This window comes from Hibiscus syriacus, unplaced genomic scaffold (assembly GCF_006381635.1).
Source record: "Hibiscus syriacus cultivar Baekdansim isolate YM2019G1 unplaced genomic scaffold, ASM638163v2 tig00111127_pilon, whole genome shotgun sequence".
NCBI lineage: Eukaryota > Viridiplantae > Streptophyta > Magnoliopsida > Malvales > Malvaceae > Hibiscus > Hibiscus syriacus.
In genome coordinates, this window is record NW_024062988.1 from 141,515 (window position 1) to 161,725 (window position 20,211).

Genomic DNA, 20,211 nt, shown 5'->3' on the forward strand with positions numbered 1-20,211 from the left:
CCTGACCTAAACTTTTGTGTACAAAAAGAAAAAATTTAGGATTTTAATTCTAAATTATTTTGTACCTGAAATTGAGATTTAAAATAGTTGAATCATAACCAACAATACAATTAGAAAATGAGAAATGAAATTATTTTTCCAAGTAAAAATACAAAATATTTTTTTATTAAATTTATCATTTTATTTAAAGTATTTTTATCAAAATATATATTTAAAGTATACTATTTTTATTTAAATATTTAAAATGATTTTATCCGATAATACATATTAACTTTTAAAGTTTTAGATAAAAATAAAATATGTAAATATATTTAATAAAAAGTTAAATATCTAAATAAAAATAATTTAAATGCATATTTTTCCTACAATAATTTAGTGGCATAGAAATGTGGAGAGGGGACCCATATGAAGGATGAAAAGCAAAGGAGTGTGGATAAAACGTGAGTTTGATCAGCCAATCATATTGCAGAAAACAAAATCAGAATCCTCTCTCTATCCCCAATCCCATCATTAGTTGATCACTCCAAATTCCCACTTTTTTCCGTAACACGAAGCTTGAATTGACCCGACCCGACCCGTCAATTCTGATTTTCTGCTCAGGATAAACGTGAGTTTGATCAGCCAATCATATTGCAGAAAACAAAATCAGAATCCTCTCTCTATCCCCAATCCCATCATTAGTTGATCACTCCAAATTTCCCACTTTTTTCCGTAACACGAAGCTTGAATTGACCCGACCCGACCCGTCAATTCTGATTTTCTGCTCATATCCATTAAACTAAGACCGTCCCTCTCCATTCTTTTTCTGGGGGAAAAATACCCTTTTAAGTTCAATCTCTGCTTCTCCCTTTAATTTGGGTTTCAGCCTTTTTTTTCAAAAGCATGGCGGTTTCCTCGACTCTTTCCGGGGCTAAATGGGAGCGTTTGTTGGTCAATTCTTGCTCATCGCCCTCGGCTTCTTTGCGGGATTATTCTCTTTCTCAGCATCAAATGAAAGCCTTTTCCAAGCCTAATCCTGGAAGGAAAATGAAGACACTGAAATTTGCCCATCATAATACATACATATATATAATATTATATTATGTTATAAATTATAATTTATTTACATCCTTAAATTTCTGTTACAGGCCCAAAAAAATAAAGACCAAATCCCAAGGGCCCCAGCCAAAACCCAAACCCGTGCATACTTAGGGTTTCCAAAGAACCCTAGCCTCACACGCTCCATCAGCGCCGTTCTCCCCTGTTGAAGACCCAGCGCCGCGCAACAGTCCCAACACCCGAGTTTCACGGCCGCACGCCTCCTTTCACGGTCATTTCTCACATGTTCAACAAACACAACGACGTGAGATACAAGGATACATCCACAACCAACCAAGCAGTGATTTAGTCCAAATAAAATGCTAGAAAATCGGGACTAAGACTAGTATTCTTAGACTATAAATACATGTAAAGTGAACATCTTCAGGGGGGGAGGAAAAAAGGCAGAATACATAAAGGATTACCACAGAAATCTTACTAGAGTACTAGAAAAATACAGAGGAAGCACTTGTACCTTTTCGAACAGCAAAGAAATATAATAAAGGTAGTACCTTTTTCGTTTCGTTGGTGACTTGCATGCGTTGTTGTGTTGTTTTCACTCAAAAACATCAAGGTTTTCGGCCGATGAATGAGATGAGGCCCTTATCTTCGAAAATATTTTTTAGATCTAATATTCTCTAAAGCTCGGGTTTTTAAAAAAACACTTAGACTTTTGAGTAAAGAAGAGGAAGAGCTCTTTTAAAAACGGTTTTTTGTGTACCACCACCATGACGGCGGCGGCGAGGTGAAAGCCACCGTGTTCTGGAAACGAGTGGCGGCGTTCATCATTTTGGATGAACAAACTAAAGAAAACGAGAGAGAGAGAGGAGGGGTTTTCGTCTGGGGAAGAGAGAAATGAGGAGTATTAAAATTTTCTTTTTCTTTTGGCTTTCATATTTGCGACGACCCGCGCCTGACTCGACCCATACCTGCAAGCGACCCACGTGTTTCATTTAAATAGGGTAAACCACAGTTTTGGTCCTCCGTTCTTTAGTTCTTCTATATCGCCCCAATTCCTCCTAAAATTGATACACACTTCTGTTTTTCATTCAATTCGGTCCCATGTTTAAGTTTTAATGTTATTATTTCATCTATTTGTTTATTTTATTATATGTATTTTTTCTTAATATTTATTTATTTATATTACTATCATTTTCTTTTATTTATATTTTATTTCTATTCTTTTATATACGTTAATATATATAAACTTCTTAAATCATTAGCTTTTCTAGTTTTATTTTATTTTTAACTATATATACATATGTTTTTTCTCTAATATTATATGTATACACGTTTCATCATTCTCATTTGCTTTGTATTAAAAAACCATATCTCATTATCATTATATTATATATAACCTAACGTTTTGAATTATCACTCCTTTAGGCCCTATCCCCTCTTGTAGATGACCAAACCTTTATCTTTTTTAATCCGTATCCTTTTTTTTAAAGTTTGCATCCTTTTTTTATTTTCGGTGGAGTGGCGTTTTTCCTATTTATTATTGTTATTAATAGTTATATATATTGTTTTTAGTTTCTCGTGTTTTATTACTATTTTTTTTTATCCATTTTTTCTTTTTCTGTATTTGTATTTGTATTTTTTTACTTTTGCTTAGTTTTTTCTAATTTGTTCTATTAATTTATTAATTATGTGTTTATTTCATTTATCAATTATTATCTTATTTATTTATTTATCTTAGTTTTTTTTTACTAATTCTATTCTTCTTGCTTGGTTTATTTATTTTATTCATTATTCCTTATTTTTCATCTAACATTTTATGATTTCTTTTAAAGGCATGATTTAAATCCGTCAAAGGTAAGTTTTGGATCGCTATTTTACCTTTTAATTTAAAATGCAATTTCTTAATCAAAGACAAACTGGAAAGTACGTAGTACCGAAAGGACGTTCAAGGGTGTTAATCCTTCCTTAACCGTAACCGACTCCCGAACCCGACACATTTTTGGTAAGACGCAGATCAGGTAAGAAATAGGGTATCCGATCAACCCATTTATTTTTTAAATAAATGATCGGTGGCGACTCCCAATCCATTTTCCTAAGTCGAAACCCAATTCCGGGGCCCAACCGAAAGACGGTTACGACAGCTTGGCGACTCCGCTGGGGACACAGGTAAGTGAGTCAGGCTAAGGTAATTTCCAGTTGTCTTTTAACGAAAAGGGTAAGTTTAAATTTTAAGGTAAAATTTCGATCCTTATTGCTTACTTGATTATATTTTCGAGTAAATAGTTGTACTAATCGTTTTCTCATGATTTCAGCTTTCCAAACATTTTTCATCTAAGGCTCTAAACCCGAGCTCCGAACCCGTTTTAAGTGGGGGTGAAAGCGACGCCTTCGTGTGAATTTATTCACCGTATGGCCTAGCAAGTAGCCTTCGGGATTCATATACCTTATGCCTTCGTGTGAATTTATTCTCCGTATGGGCATAAGGGAATGTGTCCTCTCGAGTTTAACTTAGTCCACACAATCCTGTGATGGGTTTCGGACTAAGGGTCTGGTCGGTCCAAGGGGGCGCCAGCAAGGAGAACTCGAGTACCGTTTTTAGAACCCAAACCGGGAGGTTTTGAATAAGTAGAGCCTCCCCAAAACCACATTCCAAAACCTAGGACATTTCTTCCTAACCTTTTATTTTTTTCATTTACCATTTATTCTTATTATTTTATATCTATTTCTATTTTACTAACGCTTTTGCCTTTGTGTTTGTTTTCTAGCACTGCATCATTACAGAGGCTATTGATCCCTAAAAAACGTTGTTATACACAAAATAATTCGAGTTAATGGACAAAGGTGTTGTAATACAAGAGATTGAAAAACGCTGAGGCACGACTATGGTCCGAGAAGGCTCAGAAAGAGAAGGGAGACAGTCTTCAGGGAAACTATGTGTCAGAACTGGTTAGTTATGCCGCTGTCAGCCTGAACAGAATAATGTCCAGGAGCTGCGAAACATTTGGGACAGTTGGAAGAATGACAGAAAGCAGAAGTTCAGCCAACGATATGGTGATATCGCCCTCTTGCTCCATGTCAAGACTGATGACCTTACTCCGAGCATTAATTCAATTCTGGAACCCGGGATATAGTTGCTTCACTTTTAACCAAGAGGACATGGTGCCTACCATCGAAGAATACACTACACTGCTGCATTGTGAAAGCATCAAGCTTGAGCGAGCCTACATTAAAACATCAAAAGCCAGCCCTTCAAGAATGCACTGGCCAAAGTTGCAGGAGTAGATGAGAAATGGGTAATCGATCGGACTCAGCGTAGAGGCAGTGGAGAAGGAATTGAATGGATCCACATAAAGCAACTAATGAAAAACCACCCTGATGAGTGGAAGACCATAGACCTTTTTGCACTAGGTCTGTACGGTTTGATTATCTTTCCGAAAGCTTTGGGGTGCATTGACGCTGCCGTGGTGGAACTATTTGAGCAACTTTCTAAACGAGTTAACCCAACACCGGCCATCTTGGCCGAGACCTTTCGATCGCTCAACCATTGCCGAAGAACTGGCGGAGGAAGATTTACCGGGTGTATTCAGCTCCTTCAGGTCTGGATTCACAGCCACTTCTGGAAGACTAACGGAGTTGCCTACCGCCGTTTCAGCACCACCTATTCACCTCTAGGTGAATTTATTACCTTAAATGGCATGAAGGCGCCTCGAAAGAAAAATGGATGAAGGTCTTTACGCATCTTCAAGACCGAGATATTGTCTGGAGAGCCCCTTGGTTATTCCTCAGTGATGTTCTTTTTCGGTGTGGTGACTCCGACACTGTGACCTTACTTGGACTTTGGGGAGCAGTCGGGTATGCTCCGCTATTAGCACTTAGACAGTACGGAGCACGTCGTTTGTCCCCAGCAACATGCGGGTTGGCTAAGTCAGAGTTTGAGTATCACGGCGACAACTATAAGAAGATGATCAAAGAAGCAGTCGATTCGTGGAGGAAAGTATTCGGATGGATGTTGTAGCTGCCAGAAGCATGCTCACTCCGGATTATATGGAGTGGCGAAGATTGAGAAAGAATGACAATATCCCGGTGCCAGACTGTGATGACACCCGGACCATGGAAGAGCACCTCATGCATGTCCCTTCTGAACTCGAGATAGCCAAGACCGAGTTTGAAGCCGTGAATAATGAGCTGAAGCAAAGAATAAAGGAACTTGAAGCTGACGTTATCAGTGGAAGCTCGATGCTGACTCTCAGAAAGATCGGGCAGAAAACTGGAAAAAGAACAAAAAAGAGTCCGTTTGAGCTCGAAGACTTGAGAAAAAGGGTATCAGGATAAGGTCAAGGATAATTCCAAGTTGAAGGTAACCTCTGAATACTGGAAAGACGAAGCTCATAGCCTGAAAAGGAAGTTGAGGGGCCTGATGAGAAAGCTTGGAAGGAACAGATGAAGACTGCCAAAGACGCTTGGCAGATAGTCAATATCAGAACCAGCGCTTGAGAATTCGGTAGCTGACTTAGAAAAACACATGAGAAAGATGGCAAGACAATAGCTGAGTTAGAAGCTATTGTAGATGGGTTCAAGAGGGAAGCAAACGAGCTTCAGATAGTGTCTTTCGACGGAGGATTACAATGGCGTTTCCGTTGGGAACAAGCACAACGAGGGTGAGGGCCCGAGACGCAACCTACGAGATTTCCTGGAACAAGTGCAAAAAGCAGCCCGTCATCTTCACGGTCTAGCAAGGGAAGCTGGTGTGGTTCGACAAGGCATTCAACCAGTGACAGATGAAGGCAGAAGACTTAACCTACTGGAAGCTGTTCGGGGTCTAGAGGATTAGTCCGAATGTACCTTTAATTTGTTTTTATGTCTCTAAAAAGATAAAACATTTTTGTCTGAATAATTATTTATAATAATGAACACTTTTATGGATCAATGCCTCCAATTGCATACATCATGCATTGCATTTCTTGCATTTATATTTCATGTCTGTTTATTTTATATATTTTTTTCTTTTTTCCATGTTTTACATTCGTATTAACCAACAGAATATGTCTCAGACACCGAGCTTACCACCACAAGCACAGATACACATCACCCGCACAATACTCGAGCAAAAAGAGACAAATGGAAGCCAGAATGGAGAAGATCGAAGAACACATGGCAAGACTTCAAAAGGAACTAGAAGACAAGATGGCTCAGAACAGTGAAAGTACTCTTGAGTCCATCAAGAAAAATCAGGAGTCCTTGGTCGACCAAATCGTAGCCAAGTTGTCAGGTCTACAGCAAGCTAGTGCATCAGGGGGCATCTCTTCCGAGGGGGTGGCCATACCACCAACCCCGCAAGTGGTTCTCTCACCCGGGAATATTACCCGGGGACGCATCTGCTACTAAAGGGAAAGCAGCACTACCCGGGGACTCATTCGCTACCAAAGCGAAGTTGCACCTGCTGTGAAGATACAAACTTCTACAATCATCCCTGATGATCATCGGATGATTATAATGTCCCAGACTTTGACGAGGAAGATAAAGCCAAAAAGATGGAAGAAAAGATAAAAATATTAGAAGATCAAATAAAGATGGTCCAGGAGACCATGATTATTATGGAGTGGACGCAATGAGCTAAGCCTAGTTCCAGACTTGGTGCTTCCACCAAAGTTTAAAGTTCCTGAGTTGAGAAGTTCGACGGGAACAGTTGCCCTTCGGCCCATATTACTATGTTCTGTCGAAAGATGACAGGATATGGCGGGAATGACCAACTCCTGATCCATTGTTTTCAAGAGAGCCTGTCCGGTTCAGCTATTCGGTGGTACAACCAGCGTAGCCGAAATCATATCAAGACGTGGAAAGACTTAGCCAAGTCTTTCTTGGAGCAAGTATAAGCATATCAACGATATGAGACCAGACCGGGTCATGCTACAAAGCTAGAGAAGAACATAATGAGAGTTTCCGACAGTACGCACAGAGATGGAGGGATTTATCTGTGCAAGTTCATCACCCTTGGATGAAAAAGGAAAAAAGAAAGCTATTTGTACAGACCTTGAAGGCACCTTACTTCGGGCATTTGGGTAGCAATCACGTCAGGGAGTTTTTCAGATTTAGTCATGGCGGTGAAATGATCGAGTTGGCCATTAAACAAGGGAAGATTGAGGGAGGAGACTCCAGTAAAAAGCCTCCCATGAAAAACAAGGAGCGAGAGATCACAATGTGAAAACCTACAACGTCAGCAAAGGGGTTACGATCTCAAGCTCAAATTCCACACAGCTGTACCATCGGTACTTCTAGACAGAACCAGAGAGAACCAAGAAGAGAAAGGGAAAGGGAACAGTTGACCCATTCCCATGACGTATAAAGAATTATACCAACAGCTCTTCGACACTCATGCAGTGTCGCCTTATCCTATGAATCCAATAAATCCCCCTTACCCGAAATGGTATGACGAGAGCGCACCTGCGAATACATGGCGGTGTGCAGGGGCATTCGATTGAAAGTTGTCTCGCATTCAAGAGACTTGTGCAACGAATGCGTAACAAGAATTGGATCACTTTTAACTCCGGAGCACCAAACGTCGCCCAGAATCCCTTGCCTTACCACCGAGGGGGGCAAGAAGGTTAATCAAGTGTTTCAGAGATCAAGTCTCCTTGGCTTGGGTATGGAGCCAAATGGTGAAGGCAGGGCTTCTTGCACCATATCCAGATACGACAGAAAATGAAGATGGTAACCATTGTTGTTACCACAACAAAGAAGGGCATAAAGTGCAAGATTGTCCAGAGCTCAAATTGTTAGTCCAGCTCATGATGGATCGAAAGGAGTTGGAATTTTACGAAGAAATTCAAGATTGGGAAGCAGATGTTTGGAATTTTACGAAGAAATTCAAGATTCTTGGGAAGCAGATGTTTGTGCCACGGAGAATCATCAGATAGAAATTGGTAGGGGTAATCCTTTGATAATTACCCCTAAGGCAAGCATGACAGTGAGAACACAGCCAAGGTGGTAATCTCCGCAGCGCGGCCTTTTCAATATAAGGACAATCGGCAAGTGCCATGGAAGTACGAGTGTCAGGTGAGCACTTCCGGAGGAGGTAATAGTAAAGTGGGGCAAAGACCACTGGAGCCATTCAAAGAAGATGTGCTAGTCGTCAATGAACCTATAAAGGAGGAAGAAGCTAAAGAGTTCCTCAAGATCTTGAAGCACAGTGAGTACAACATTGTAGAACAGCTCACAACTTACCTACACGTACTTCAATGCTAGCACTTTTTTAAGCTCGGAAGCACACCGAGAAGCGTTGTGAATGTCCTTAATGAGAGCTTGTCAGAATGTGGTCCGAGCATTTGAGGGACCAAAAGAGAGGTAATCGAAAGATTGAGGTACCATGACCATCGGACCAGCCACCTACGATGTTGAGTTCCTCCTGTGATGGATATCATGCCCGTCCTATAGTTGTCTTTTGGGAAGGCCGTGGATTCATCAAGCAGGTGCAGTACCCTCCACGTTGCACCAGAAAGTTAAATTTGTCATTGACGGGGCCTTAGTAATCATCAACGCTGAGGAAGATATCGTGGCAAGCGTGACCACGGAGGCTCCAAACATCGAAGTAGACGAGGAAGCGGTAGAATGTTCGTTCCGCTCTTTGGAGTTTGTGAATGCCACTTTGTGGCAGAAGGAAAGAGAATCCCAAGACCTCGACTCTCCAATGCACAAGGATGGAGATAAAGCAAACCCTAGGCCGAGGCGCCAGAACCGGGAGAGGTTTTGGGAAATATTTGCAAGGGATGATCAATCCTGTTATTCCTATCTCAAAATTAGACCCAATTTGGGCCGGTTTTCAGCCCAGTTATCATGAAAAGAGAAAGGAGATCCGAAGAACCGGGAGAGAAGATTGGCCAGATTGACTGGGAACGAATTTCAAGGAAGCCCATGACATTCCCGCCGCTTTCAGAAACATTCAAGTCAGGTGGTTATGTGTTTGAGACCACCACATCCGAGTTAGAAAACGGCTCTGGAAGATCTGAACGTTAATGCCGTGACCATAGAGAAGATGTTGACAACGGAGATAGATCCGGGATATGCCTTCTGCCACATGGGTTAGCCTAGCAGTTGGTCGGTGGAAGAAACTACCTGTGGTTTACAAGAATCTTTCAGAGTAATATTCGAACTATCCCTATTTGCCTATACCCGGGCAATAGGTGATCTTTTGTAAGGGTAATAAATGTTTTGTTTAGTTTAATAAAAGATGCATTTTTTCTTTCCATGGCAAACAAACTTTTCTTTTATTTTTGAATTCATTCTCTATCTCCTTCATTCCAGTACTTCATTTCCAGTTACTCTCAAAGTTAGTTTTTGACCATTCCGTGTGGATATTATCTCACACATACACATCTTCCTCCTTTCAGGTTCCCAGATAATGATAATGTGGGCACTAATGACCCTGATCCGGAGGTGGATTTAAATCAACCATTTGTCTTGGGGAATTGAAGAATGCGATAATGAAGAAGGTACAACTTGCCTACCGAATGTTTGAGAATGATAGAAAAGAAGAAAGCAAATACTGCCACATGAGGAGGCGATCGAAATCTTAAATTTGGGCACTGAGGAAGATCGAAAGGAGGTTAAAATCGGCACTCTTTCGACGAAGCAAGAAAAAACCTGATAGCCTTACTTCAGGTACGAAGATGTGTTTGCTTGGTCGTATCAAGACATGCCGGGACTAGACACAAGATATGGTATTCACAAACTACCAAAAACCAAATTCAAACCAGTGCAGCAAAAACTGAGAGAATGCGACCAGAAATGCTTCTTAAGATCAAGGAAGAAGTCAAGAAGCAATTTGATGCCGGTTTCTCCAAGTGGCCAATACCCTGAGTGGGTGGCCAACATAGTGCCTGTGCCGAAAAAGGACGGGAAAGTACGCATGTGTGTCGATTACGGGACCTTAATAAGGCCAGTCCCAAGGACAATTTCCTCTGCCACACATAGACACTCTGGTGGACAATACGGCCGGGAAACGCCTACTTTTCATTCATGGATGGATTTCGGGGTACAATCAGATCAAGATGCATCCCGAAGACATGGAAACCACTTTCGTCACAATGTGGGGAACTTTGTTACCAAAGTGATGCCTTTCGGATTAAAGAATGCTGGGGCAACATATCAGAGAGCTATGGTGACCCTGTTCCTGACATGATGCACAAAGAAATCGAGGTTTATGTCGACGACATGATTGTCAAGGCAGAGACCGAGAGTGAACATGTCAAGAATCTGAGGAAGCTCTTCCAAGAGATTGAGAAAGTTCAGCTGAGACTAAACCCTAGCAAGTGTACCTTCGGGGTAACATCTGGAAAACTACTAGGCTTATAGTCAGCAGGAGAGGCATACAGGTCGATCCTGATAAGGTTAAGGCTATCCAGAATTCTACCTCCACCACGAACCCAAAAAGAGTCCGAGGTTTTCTGGGCAGACTAAACTACATAGCTCGGTTCATCTCTCAGTTAAACCGACAAATGTGACCCCATCTTTCCCTCCCGAAAGAATAGCCCTGGAGCATGGGATAAAAACTGTCAGATTGCATTGAGAAGGTAAAGAGTACTGTCTCACACCCTGTCCTGATGTCCCCTATCCCAGGAAAACCTCTGTTTTGTATTCCTGATGTCCCCTACCCAGGAAAACCTCTGTTTTTGTATCTCTCCATATTCGAGAACTCCATGGGGTGGTTCTGGGCCAACACGATGAGTCTGGGAAGAAGGAAAGAGCCATCTACTACTTAAGCAAGAAGTTCACCGATGGCGAGGTCCGATATCCTCCTATTGAGAAGGTTTGTTGTGCCCTGTATGGGCTACAAAAAGACTTCGACAATACATGTTGTATCACACCACTTGGCTGATTTCCAAGTTAGACCCACTAAAATACATGATGGGTGTACTGCTCTATCCGGAAGGGTAGCCCGATGGCAGATGCTTTTGTCTGAATTTGACATCGAATACGTTAGCCAAAAAAGCGGTAAAAGGCAGCGCCATATCCGATTTTTTGGCAAGCAGAACTGATGAGAGCTATGAGCCGCTGGACTTGATTTCCCAGATGAGGACTTAATGGCCATATCTTTAGAGGAAGCAAGCATTTCAACGGACGGTTCCTAGAGAATGCACTTCGATGGGGCATCAAACGCACTAGGACATGGCATCGGAGCAATTTTAATCTCCCCAGAAGGGAGTCACTACCCATTTACCAGCAGACTGAACTTTGATTGCACCAATAACATGGCAGAATATGAAGCATGTGTCTTGGGAATTCGGGCTGCACTGGGGCAAAATATAAAGACTTTACGGTGTATGGAGACTCAGCCTTAGTAATCTATCAGCTCCGAGAAGAGTGGGAAACCAAGGATATAAAGCTGTTAGAGTACCGAAAACTAGTGTTGGATCTGCTCGAAGAGTTCGACGAAGTCACCTTCCACTACGTGCCTAGAGAAGAAAATCAAATGGCTGACGCTTTAGCTACCTTGGCAGCCACATTCAAGGCTGGCGGGGAGTCTGAAATGATGCCAATTAACATGCAGTCGTATGAGTACCCAGCTCATTGTTACCAAATTGAAGAAGTGAAGACACTAAGCCTTGGTACTACGACATTCTGCAGTATATCAAGCATCGGAGTTATCCAGAAAAAACCACTGAAATCGAGAAGAGAACCCTTAGAAGGTTGGCAGCTGGATATGTCCTTGACAGAGAGGTTATACAAGAAAAGCCATAACCAAGTTCTGTTAAGGTGCGTCGATGCTGAAGAGGCAAAAATGATAGTGGAAGAAGTACATGATGGGGTTTGTGGAGCACATGCAAATGGGCATATGATGTCAAGACAAATAATGAGATGCGGATTTTGGTCCCACACTGGAAAATGATTGCATCAACTATGCTAGGAGATGTCATAAATGTCAGATTTATGGAGACAAGATAAATGTTCCACCCCATCCGCTTCATGTAATGACGTCACCATGGCCTTTCTCTGTGTGGGGCATGGACGTTATCGGGCAAATCCATCCGAAGGCTTCGAATGGTCACCGTTTCATTCTCGTAGCAATTGATTATTTCACGAAATGGGGTAGAGGCTGCATCATACGCCCAGTGTCACTCAATCCACTATTTGCAAGTTTCTGAAGAGAGAAATTATATGTCGGTATGGTCTACCCGAAAGGATCATCACCGATAACGCAACAAACTTGAACAACAAGATGATGAGTGCTGCTTGCGAACAGTTCAACATAAAACATCACAATTCCACTACTTACAGACCAAAGATGAACGGAGCAGTAGAGCAGCAAACAAAAATATTAAGAAGATAGTGGAGAAAACAACTGAAACCTACAAAGACTGGCATGAGAAGTTGCCTTTTGCTTTGTTCGCTTATCGAACCTCGGTACGTATCGACTGGGGCAACTCCATTTTCACTAGCCTATGGAATGGAAGCAGTGCTACCCATTGAAGTCGAGATTCCGTCTCTCAGGGTCTTGTCTGAAGTCAAACTAGATGATGCAGAGTGGGCACAATCCAGATATATCATATAGATGAAAAAAGACTGAAAGCCATTCATCATGGTCAAATCTATCAGAAACGAATGATCCGAGCACACGACAAAAAGGTGTGCCCGAGAATATTCCGTGAAGGGGATCTAGTGCTAAAAAGAATTTGGCCAGTCCAGAAAGATTTCCGAGGAAAATGGACGCCAAATTGGGAAGGACCTTATGTCGTGAAGAAGGCTTTCTCCGGAGGAGCCCTTATCCTGGCTGAAATGGACGGACCTGAGCTGCCACATCCCATTAACTCGGACGCAGTCAAGAAATACTTCGCTTAGGATGAAGACCCGAGAGGGCGTCCTAAGTTGGAAAAAAAAAAAAACAAAAACAAAAAACGCTTAGGGTGAAAACCCGAAAGGGCGCCCTAAATTGAAAAAAGAAGAGAAAATAAGGTGGGTTCAAGACGAAAACCCGCAAGGGCGTCTTGCAACCAAGGATGGGTCCAAGTTGAAAACCCGGAAAGGGCGATTTGGATATCAACGGTGGAAACATCCCGGCACATGAATCTTCTACGAACCCAACAAATCGGAGAAAGGTTGCACCCTCCCAAACGTTGCATTTTCAAAGATCCTTTGGCAAAGGCTGCACTCAAAGTCACCAAATGGCTTTTCAACTCAGAAGTGCCCACGTTATCGAGATCTAACATTCATTTACACATCATTGTGTATTCGTTTTCTAGAATGTTTGCCATTATTTGTTCTTCTCCCTTATGAATAAAGACCATCTTTCCTCCAATACCTTTTGAGCATCTTGAATTAGATTTAAACCTAAGGTTTATTTATTTTTATGAAAGATAATCACATATTTTGTACAAAGATTCATTGAAAAGTACAGGTACTCAGAAGCCGATCAAGGCTCATGCACATGCTTGAGATGGTTGAGGAGCATCTTCAAAAAAAAAAATATCAAACATTTGAAGAATTCAAGATCAGAGATCGGAACTTCAAGCTCAAGAGTCAACAACGACAGGCCACCGGAGATCGAGATTACTCTCCAGAGCCCAGAAATAACATATGTTGCATATGCATTTTAGGCATACCTAAGAGCATGACATCCATAACATCACAATATGCATATCTTTGCAGGTTTTACCAGAGCCAATTTCAACTTCACAACGAAGGATATTGGACTCCAGACAACGCATGTTCAACTTCACGACGAAGGGACCGCTGGTTGTCAACAAACACTTCTCAATTTCAGAGCCAATTTCAAACTTCTCAATTTCAGAGCCAATTTCAACTTCACAACGAAAGATATTGGACTCCAGACAACGCAAGTTCAACTTCACGACGAAGGGACCGCTGCTTGTCAACAAATTTCATTCAGATTCAATTTCAACTTCACAGCGAAGGATATTGGACTCCAGACAACGCAAGTTCAAACTTCACGACGAAGGACCGCTGGTTGTCACAAAACATTTCTCAATTTCAGAGCCAATTTCAACTTCACCATGAAGGATATTGGACTCCAGACAACGCAAGTTCAACTTCACGACGAAGGGACCGCTGGTTGTCAACAAATATTTCTCAATTTCAGAGCCATTTCAACTTCACCGCGAAGGATATTGGACTCAAGACAGTATAAGTTCAACTTCACGACGAAGGGACCGCTGACTGTCAACCGACAACTTCTCAATTTCGGAGCCAATTTCAACTTCACAGTGAATGATATGGGCTCCGAACAATACTTGATTTCAACTTCACGACGAAGGACTTCCAATTCTCAGGCTCAATTCACAACGAAGGAGCTATATACAACACCAACTTCACAAACAGATTGATCAACTTCGCGACGAAGGAGTCTCTGTAACACCACAACGCCGCCGTCTTCAGATCAAGGGTCACCTTCACAACGAAGTACCTTAAGATGATCAGAGGCCACTTGTCAAAAGCTTTGAGCTCGTCTCAGCTTCGCATCGAAAGATTTCGTGCTCAGAATCTTCAGTTTTGACTCAACCCCACGACAAGGGAGTCATTTCTTGATCAAATTTCAACTCTGTGAGAGGATAGTTGTGGACGAAATTTGTGTCTTTTAATCTTTGCTCTATTTTCATTACACGATAATGAGCAAAGAGGGGCAGCTGAAGACACTGAAATTTGCCCATCATAATACATACATATATATAATATTATTATGTTATAAATTATAATTTATTTACATCCTTAATTTCTGTTACAGGCCCAAAAAAATAAAGACCCAAATCCCAAGGGCCCCAGCCAAAACCCAAAACCCGTGCATACTTAGGGTTTCCAAAGAACCCTAGCCTCACACGCTCCATCAGCGCCGTTCTCCCTGTTGAAGACCCAGCGCGCGCAACAGTCCCAACACCGAGTTTCACGGCCGCACGCCTTTCACGGTCATTTCTCACATGTTCAACAAACACAACGACGTGAGATACAAGGATACATCCACAACCAACCAAGCAGTGATTTAGTCCAAATAAAATGCTAGAAAATCGGGACTAAGACTAGTATTCTTAGACTATAAATACATGTAAAGTGAACATCTTCAGGGGGGGAGGAAAAAAGGCAGAATACATAAAGGATTACCACAGAAATCTTACTAGAGTACTAGAAAAATACAGAGGAAGCACTTGTACCTTTTCGAACAGCAAAGAAATATAATAAAGGGTACCTTTTTTTCGTTTCGTTGGTGACTTGCATGCGTTGTTGTGTTGTTTTCACTCAAAAACATCAAGTTTCGGCCGATGAATGAGATGGCCCTTATATTCGAAAATATTTTTTAGATCTAATATTCTCTAAAGCTCGGGTTTTTAAAAAAACACTTAGACTTTGAGTAAAGAAGGAAGAGCTCTTTTAAAAACGGTTTTTTGTTGTGTACCACCACCCATGACCCGGGCGGCGAGGTGAAAGCCACCGTGTTCTGGAAACGAGTGGCGGCGTTCATCATTTTGGATGAACAAACTAAAGAAAACGAGAGAGAGAGAGGAGGGGTTTTCGTCGGGGAAGAGAGAAATGAGGAGTATTAAAATTTTCTTTTCTTTTGGCTTTCATATTTGCGACGACCCGCGCCTGACTCGACCCATACTGCAAGCGAACCACGTGTTTTCATTTAAATAGGGTAAACCACAGTTTTGGTCCTCCGTTCTTTTTTCTTCTATTATCGCCCCAATTCCTCCTAAAATTGATACACACTTCTGTTTTCATTCAATTCGGTCTCTGTATTTAAGTTTTAATTGTTTATTCATCTATTGTGTGTTATTTTATTTATATGTATATTTTTCTTAATTTTATTATTTATATTACTATCATTTTCTTTTATTTTATTTTTTTCTATTCTTTTTATATGCGTAATATATATAAACTTCTTAAATCATTAGCTTTTCTAGTTTTATTTTATTTTTATATATACATATTTTTTCTCTAATATATATGTATACACGTTTCATCATTCATTGCTTTGTATTAAAAACCATATCTCATTATCATTATATTATATATAACTAACGTTTTGAATTATCACTCCTTTAGGCCCTATCCCCTCTGTAGATGACCAAACCTTTATCTTTTTAATCCGTATCCTTTTTTTTAAAGTTTGCATCCTTTTTTTATTTTTCGGTGGAGTGGCGTTTTTCCTATTTATTATTGTTATTACTTAATAGTTATATATATTGTCATTTTTAGTTTCGTGTTTTATTACTATTTTTTTTTATCCATTTTTTCTTTTTCTGTATTTGTATTTGTATTTTTTTACTTTTGCTTAGTTTTTTAATTTGTTCTATTAATTTATTAATTATGTTATTTTCATTTATCAATTTATCTTATTTATTTTATCTTAGTTTTTTTTTACTAATTCTATCTTCCTTCTTGTTGGGTTTATTTATTTATTCATTTATTCCTTATTTTTCATCTAACATTTATGATTTTCTTTAAAGGCATGATTTAAATCCGTCAAAGGTAAGGTTTGGATCGCTATTTTACCTTTTAATTTAAAATGCAATTTTCTTAATCAAAGACAACTGGAAAGTACGTAGTACCGAAAGGACGGTTCAAGGGTGTTAATCCTTCCTTAACCGTAACCGACTCCCGAACCCGACACATTTTTGGTAAGACGCAGATCAGGTAAGAAATAGGGTATCCGATCAACCCATTTATTTTTTAAATAAATGATCGGTGGCGACTCCCAATCCATTTTCCTAAGTCGAAACCCAATTCCGGGGCCCAACCGAAAGACGGTTACGACAGAAAAGCATGGCTCATAGGATTGGCGGAGTGAGATGTGAAGTTGCTCAATCCGACGTCATTACCGAAGGCGGAAAAATCGATCCTTCCAAGGCTTCTGCGATCTCCGCTCTTGAACAGCTCAAGACTTCCGCAGCTGACAGTGAGTCTACCTTTGATTTCTGCTAATTTATCTCCTTTACCCCCTATCTTTCACTTGTTTTGGCTGAATTTTGTGTCATTCAGTTTTAGATTTATTTGTGAATGGCAATTTGATGAATATCTGCTTAATGTTATGGATGAAAGTGTTCAACTTTTTTGAAGCGGATATGTTTGACCTGTTCACAATCTTTAGATGTTTAGAATACAATCTTTAGATGTTTAGAATTTTAGAGCATCAATTAACTAGAAATGGCAAATGAATTATGGCTAAAATTGTTGTATTCTTGTATTTGGTCTATGTGTATGGTTTTATTCTGTATGAGATAAACAAAACTATTATTGTAAAAGAATTATGGCTTTATTTCTGCCTACTACACATGCATTTGCATTTGTTGGTTGATTGGAAAAACAAAATCAAACTTTGAGCTTTGCTTTATAAATACCTTGCAATTGTATCAATCAAACCATCCGCAATCTCCTTTCTGTGAAGTTTTTGTTTCGAAGAAGAGGGATTAAAGCTATATTACTCGGGACTGGGTGTAAGTGTCAAACATGGGTATGTGTCAGAACATGGATATGTTCAACTTTTTTTTTTCTTGAAGTTCTCATGTATTTAGAGGGTGATCATATTCCCATTCCCATGTCTTAGTATGTGTCAGTCAGGAGTTCTTCAAGAAAAAAAAAATGAAGCGTTGGAGCAACATAGAAGGAAAATGTCTCCATGAACATACTATTAATACTGATATTTGCTTGCATGGGCTTCCCTCTTTTGTCAACTCGCTTAAATCGGCATAATTTCATGCCTTCAATGTCTGAAAACTTCTAGGTTTTAAAAACAAACATTTAGACAAGGGATCCTTTTATCTTCAATTACAGTATTCTAATTCACAATATTCAAGGCCTTTTCCAGGTATTTTAATCAAATGTATATTACATAATCTTTTTTGCAGAACATGCATGTTAATTTTCCTCACAATCTTGCTATTGGCCCATGCCAGGATATACAAAGGAAAGGAGCAGCATTGTGGTTATAGGGCTTAGTATTCACACTGCACCTGTGGAGATGCGTGAGAAACTTGCCATTCCGGAAGCAGAATGGCCACGAGCCATTGGAGAATTATGTGGTTTGAATCATATTGAAGAGGCTGCTGTTCTTAGTACCTGCAACAGGATGGAAATATATGTTGTGGCTCTATCACAGCATCGTGGTGTCAAAGAAGTAACTGAATGGATGTCAAAGGTACAATGCTCTTTGGACTCTATAATTTGTGATATTTACCGCTATGAACACTTTAAATGTGGCAATAGTTTAAGTAACTGCAATTTGGTTGCAGACTAGTGGTATCCCAGTTCCAGAGATTTGCGAGCACCTGTTTTTGTTGTACAACAAGGATGCTACACAGCACCTCTTCGAAGTATCTGCTGGTCTTGACTCTCTTGTTCTTGGCGAAGGTCAAATTCTTGCACAAGTTAAACAAGTTGTCAAAGTTGGGCAAGGTATTGTTGGCTTCGGAAGGAACGTTAGTGGGCTGTTCAAACATGCAATTACTGTTGGGAAACGGGTTAGAACAGAGACTAACATTGCTGCTGGGGCTGTTTCTGTCAGCTCTGCTGCTGTTGAACTGGCTTTGATGAAGTTGCCCGAGTCCTCACATGCTACTGCTCGAATGTTGGTTATTGGAGCAGGAAAGATGGGAAAGCTAGTGATCAAGCACTTGGTGGCAAAAGGTTGCACCAAGATGATTGTTGTTAACAGAAGCGAGGAGAAAGTCGCAGCAATCCGTGAGGAGATGAAAGGTGTTGAGATTTTTTACAGACCCCTTACTGACATGCTCTCTTGTTCAGCTGAAGCTGATGTGATCTTCACTAGTACTGCATCAGAAACCCCGTTGTTCTTGAAAGAGCATGTAAAGGACTTCCCCACTGTCAGTGCTGAAGTTGGGGTAAGGCTCTTTGTTGATATCTCTGTTCCACGAAATGTGGGATCATGTATCTCAGAGATTGAAGGCGCACGACTGTACAATGTTGATGACCTGAAGGAGGTTGTAGCTGCTAATAAAGAGGACCGACTACGAAAAGCAATGGAAGCTCAGGCCATTATTGCTGAGGAATCAAAACAGTTTGAAGCATGGAGGGATTCACTGGAAACTGTTCCAACCATCAAGAAGTTGAGAGCTTATGCAGAGAGAATTCGAGCTTCAGAGTTAGAGAAATGCTTATCAAAGATGGGTGAAGATATCCCGAAGAAGACAAGAAAGGCAGTTGATGATCTCAGCCGTGGAATTGTGAATAAACTTCTTCATGGTCCGATGCAGCACCTGAGATGTGATGGTAGTGACAGTCGAACTCTGAGTGAGACCCTCGAGAACATGCATGCACTTAACAGAATGTTCGGCCTAGAGACAGATATATATCTTTTGGAACAAAAAATTCGAGCCAAGGTGGAACAAAGCCAAAAGTGAGTGTAAATATAGAATCTCACTTCGCAATCAATTACGTTTCCTCACGGTGTCATGAGTTTTCATATGCAGTAGTCGTCGATTTGAGGTTCTTATGGGGTATCTTTCAATTCATAATTTTGTGTAATTTAGACTCGTGTGCTCGAATCTCATTTGGCTTCACACTCTTACAACATGCTTGTCGGTGGTCTTTCGGCTTTTGTCTTGTGCAATATGAAGTGAGCTTGATCCGTGTGCCATTCATCTTTAGAATGTACTATATCTATTTGAACAATATCATTGTAATTAACACGCTACTTATTTCAATATAGAGCTGGAATTTTCTGTGAATCTATTCATTCAGATTTTTATTTTTTCTGCCAAGTGAACTTGTTGCATCGCTGATATGAACCCAAAAAAGGAAATATGATAGATACAGTTAGTTTGTGAACAGCCAACCCAAAAACGAAACAGGGAAGCGATGGGCATTATTAAATCAATAACCCCCGTTAAATATTTTTTTTTTTGAAGAACCACCTTCTCCCAAGATTATTTAGATGGATGCCCCCAAACTGCAGGACTACCTCGCGTCCTAGGAAACACGGTTAAATTACTCGCTTTTCACTAGGCGCGAGTTACGTCCGAGGTGGATGCACTTTTCACATAACGGTATTTAATATTGGTATTTAATACCTCGCACTCTGCGGGACGCGAGATCTACGATACATTGAATCATCGCGAGTAATTTATTGCGAGCGGTATTTAATATATCTCGCATCTTGACGCGAGGTATGTTGTTTTGCAACCATATCGCAAGTTCTTATAGGCATGTTTGAGT

At 40.5% G+C, this 20,211-nt stretch overlaps 1 protein-coding gene across 1 annotated transcript; it reads left to right on the plus strand.

Annotated features, from left to right (window-relative positions):
- Nucleotides 1-832: 832 nt before the first annotated feature.
- LOC120154295 (glutamyl-tRNA reductase 1, chloroplastic-like) lies at nt 833-19,724 on the plus strand. Its single transcript, XM_039166092.1, has 4 exons — nt 833-1,026; nt 16,801-16,936; nt 17,934-18,175; nt 18,270-19,724. Exons 1-4 carry the CDS (start codon nt 883-885, stop codon nt 19,395-19,397), a joined length of 1,650 nt encoding a protein of 549 aa, XP_039022023.1. The 5' UTR covers nt 833-882; the 3' UTR covers nt 19,398-19,724.
- Nucleotides 19,725-20,211: the final 487 nt, after the last annotated feature.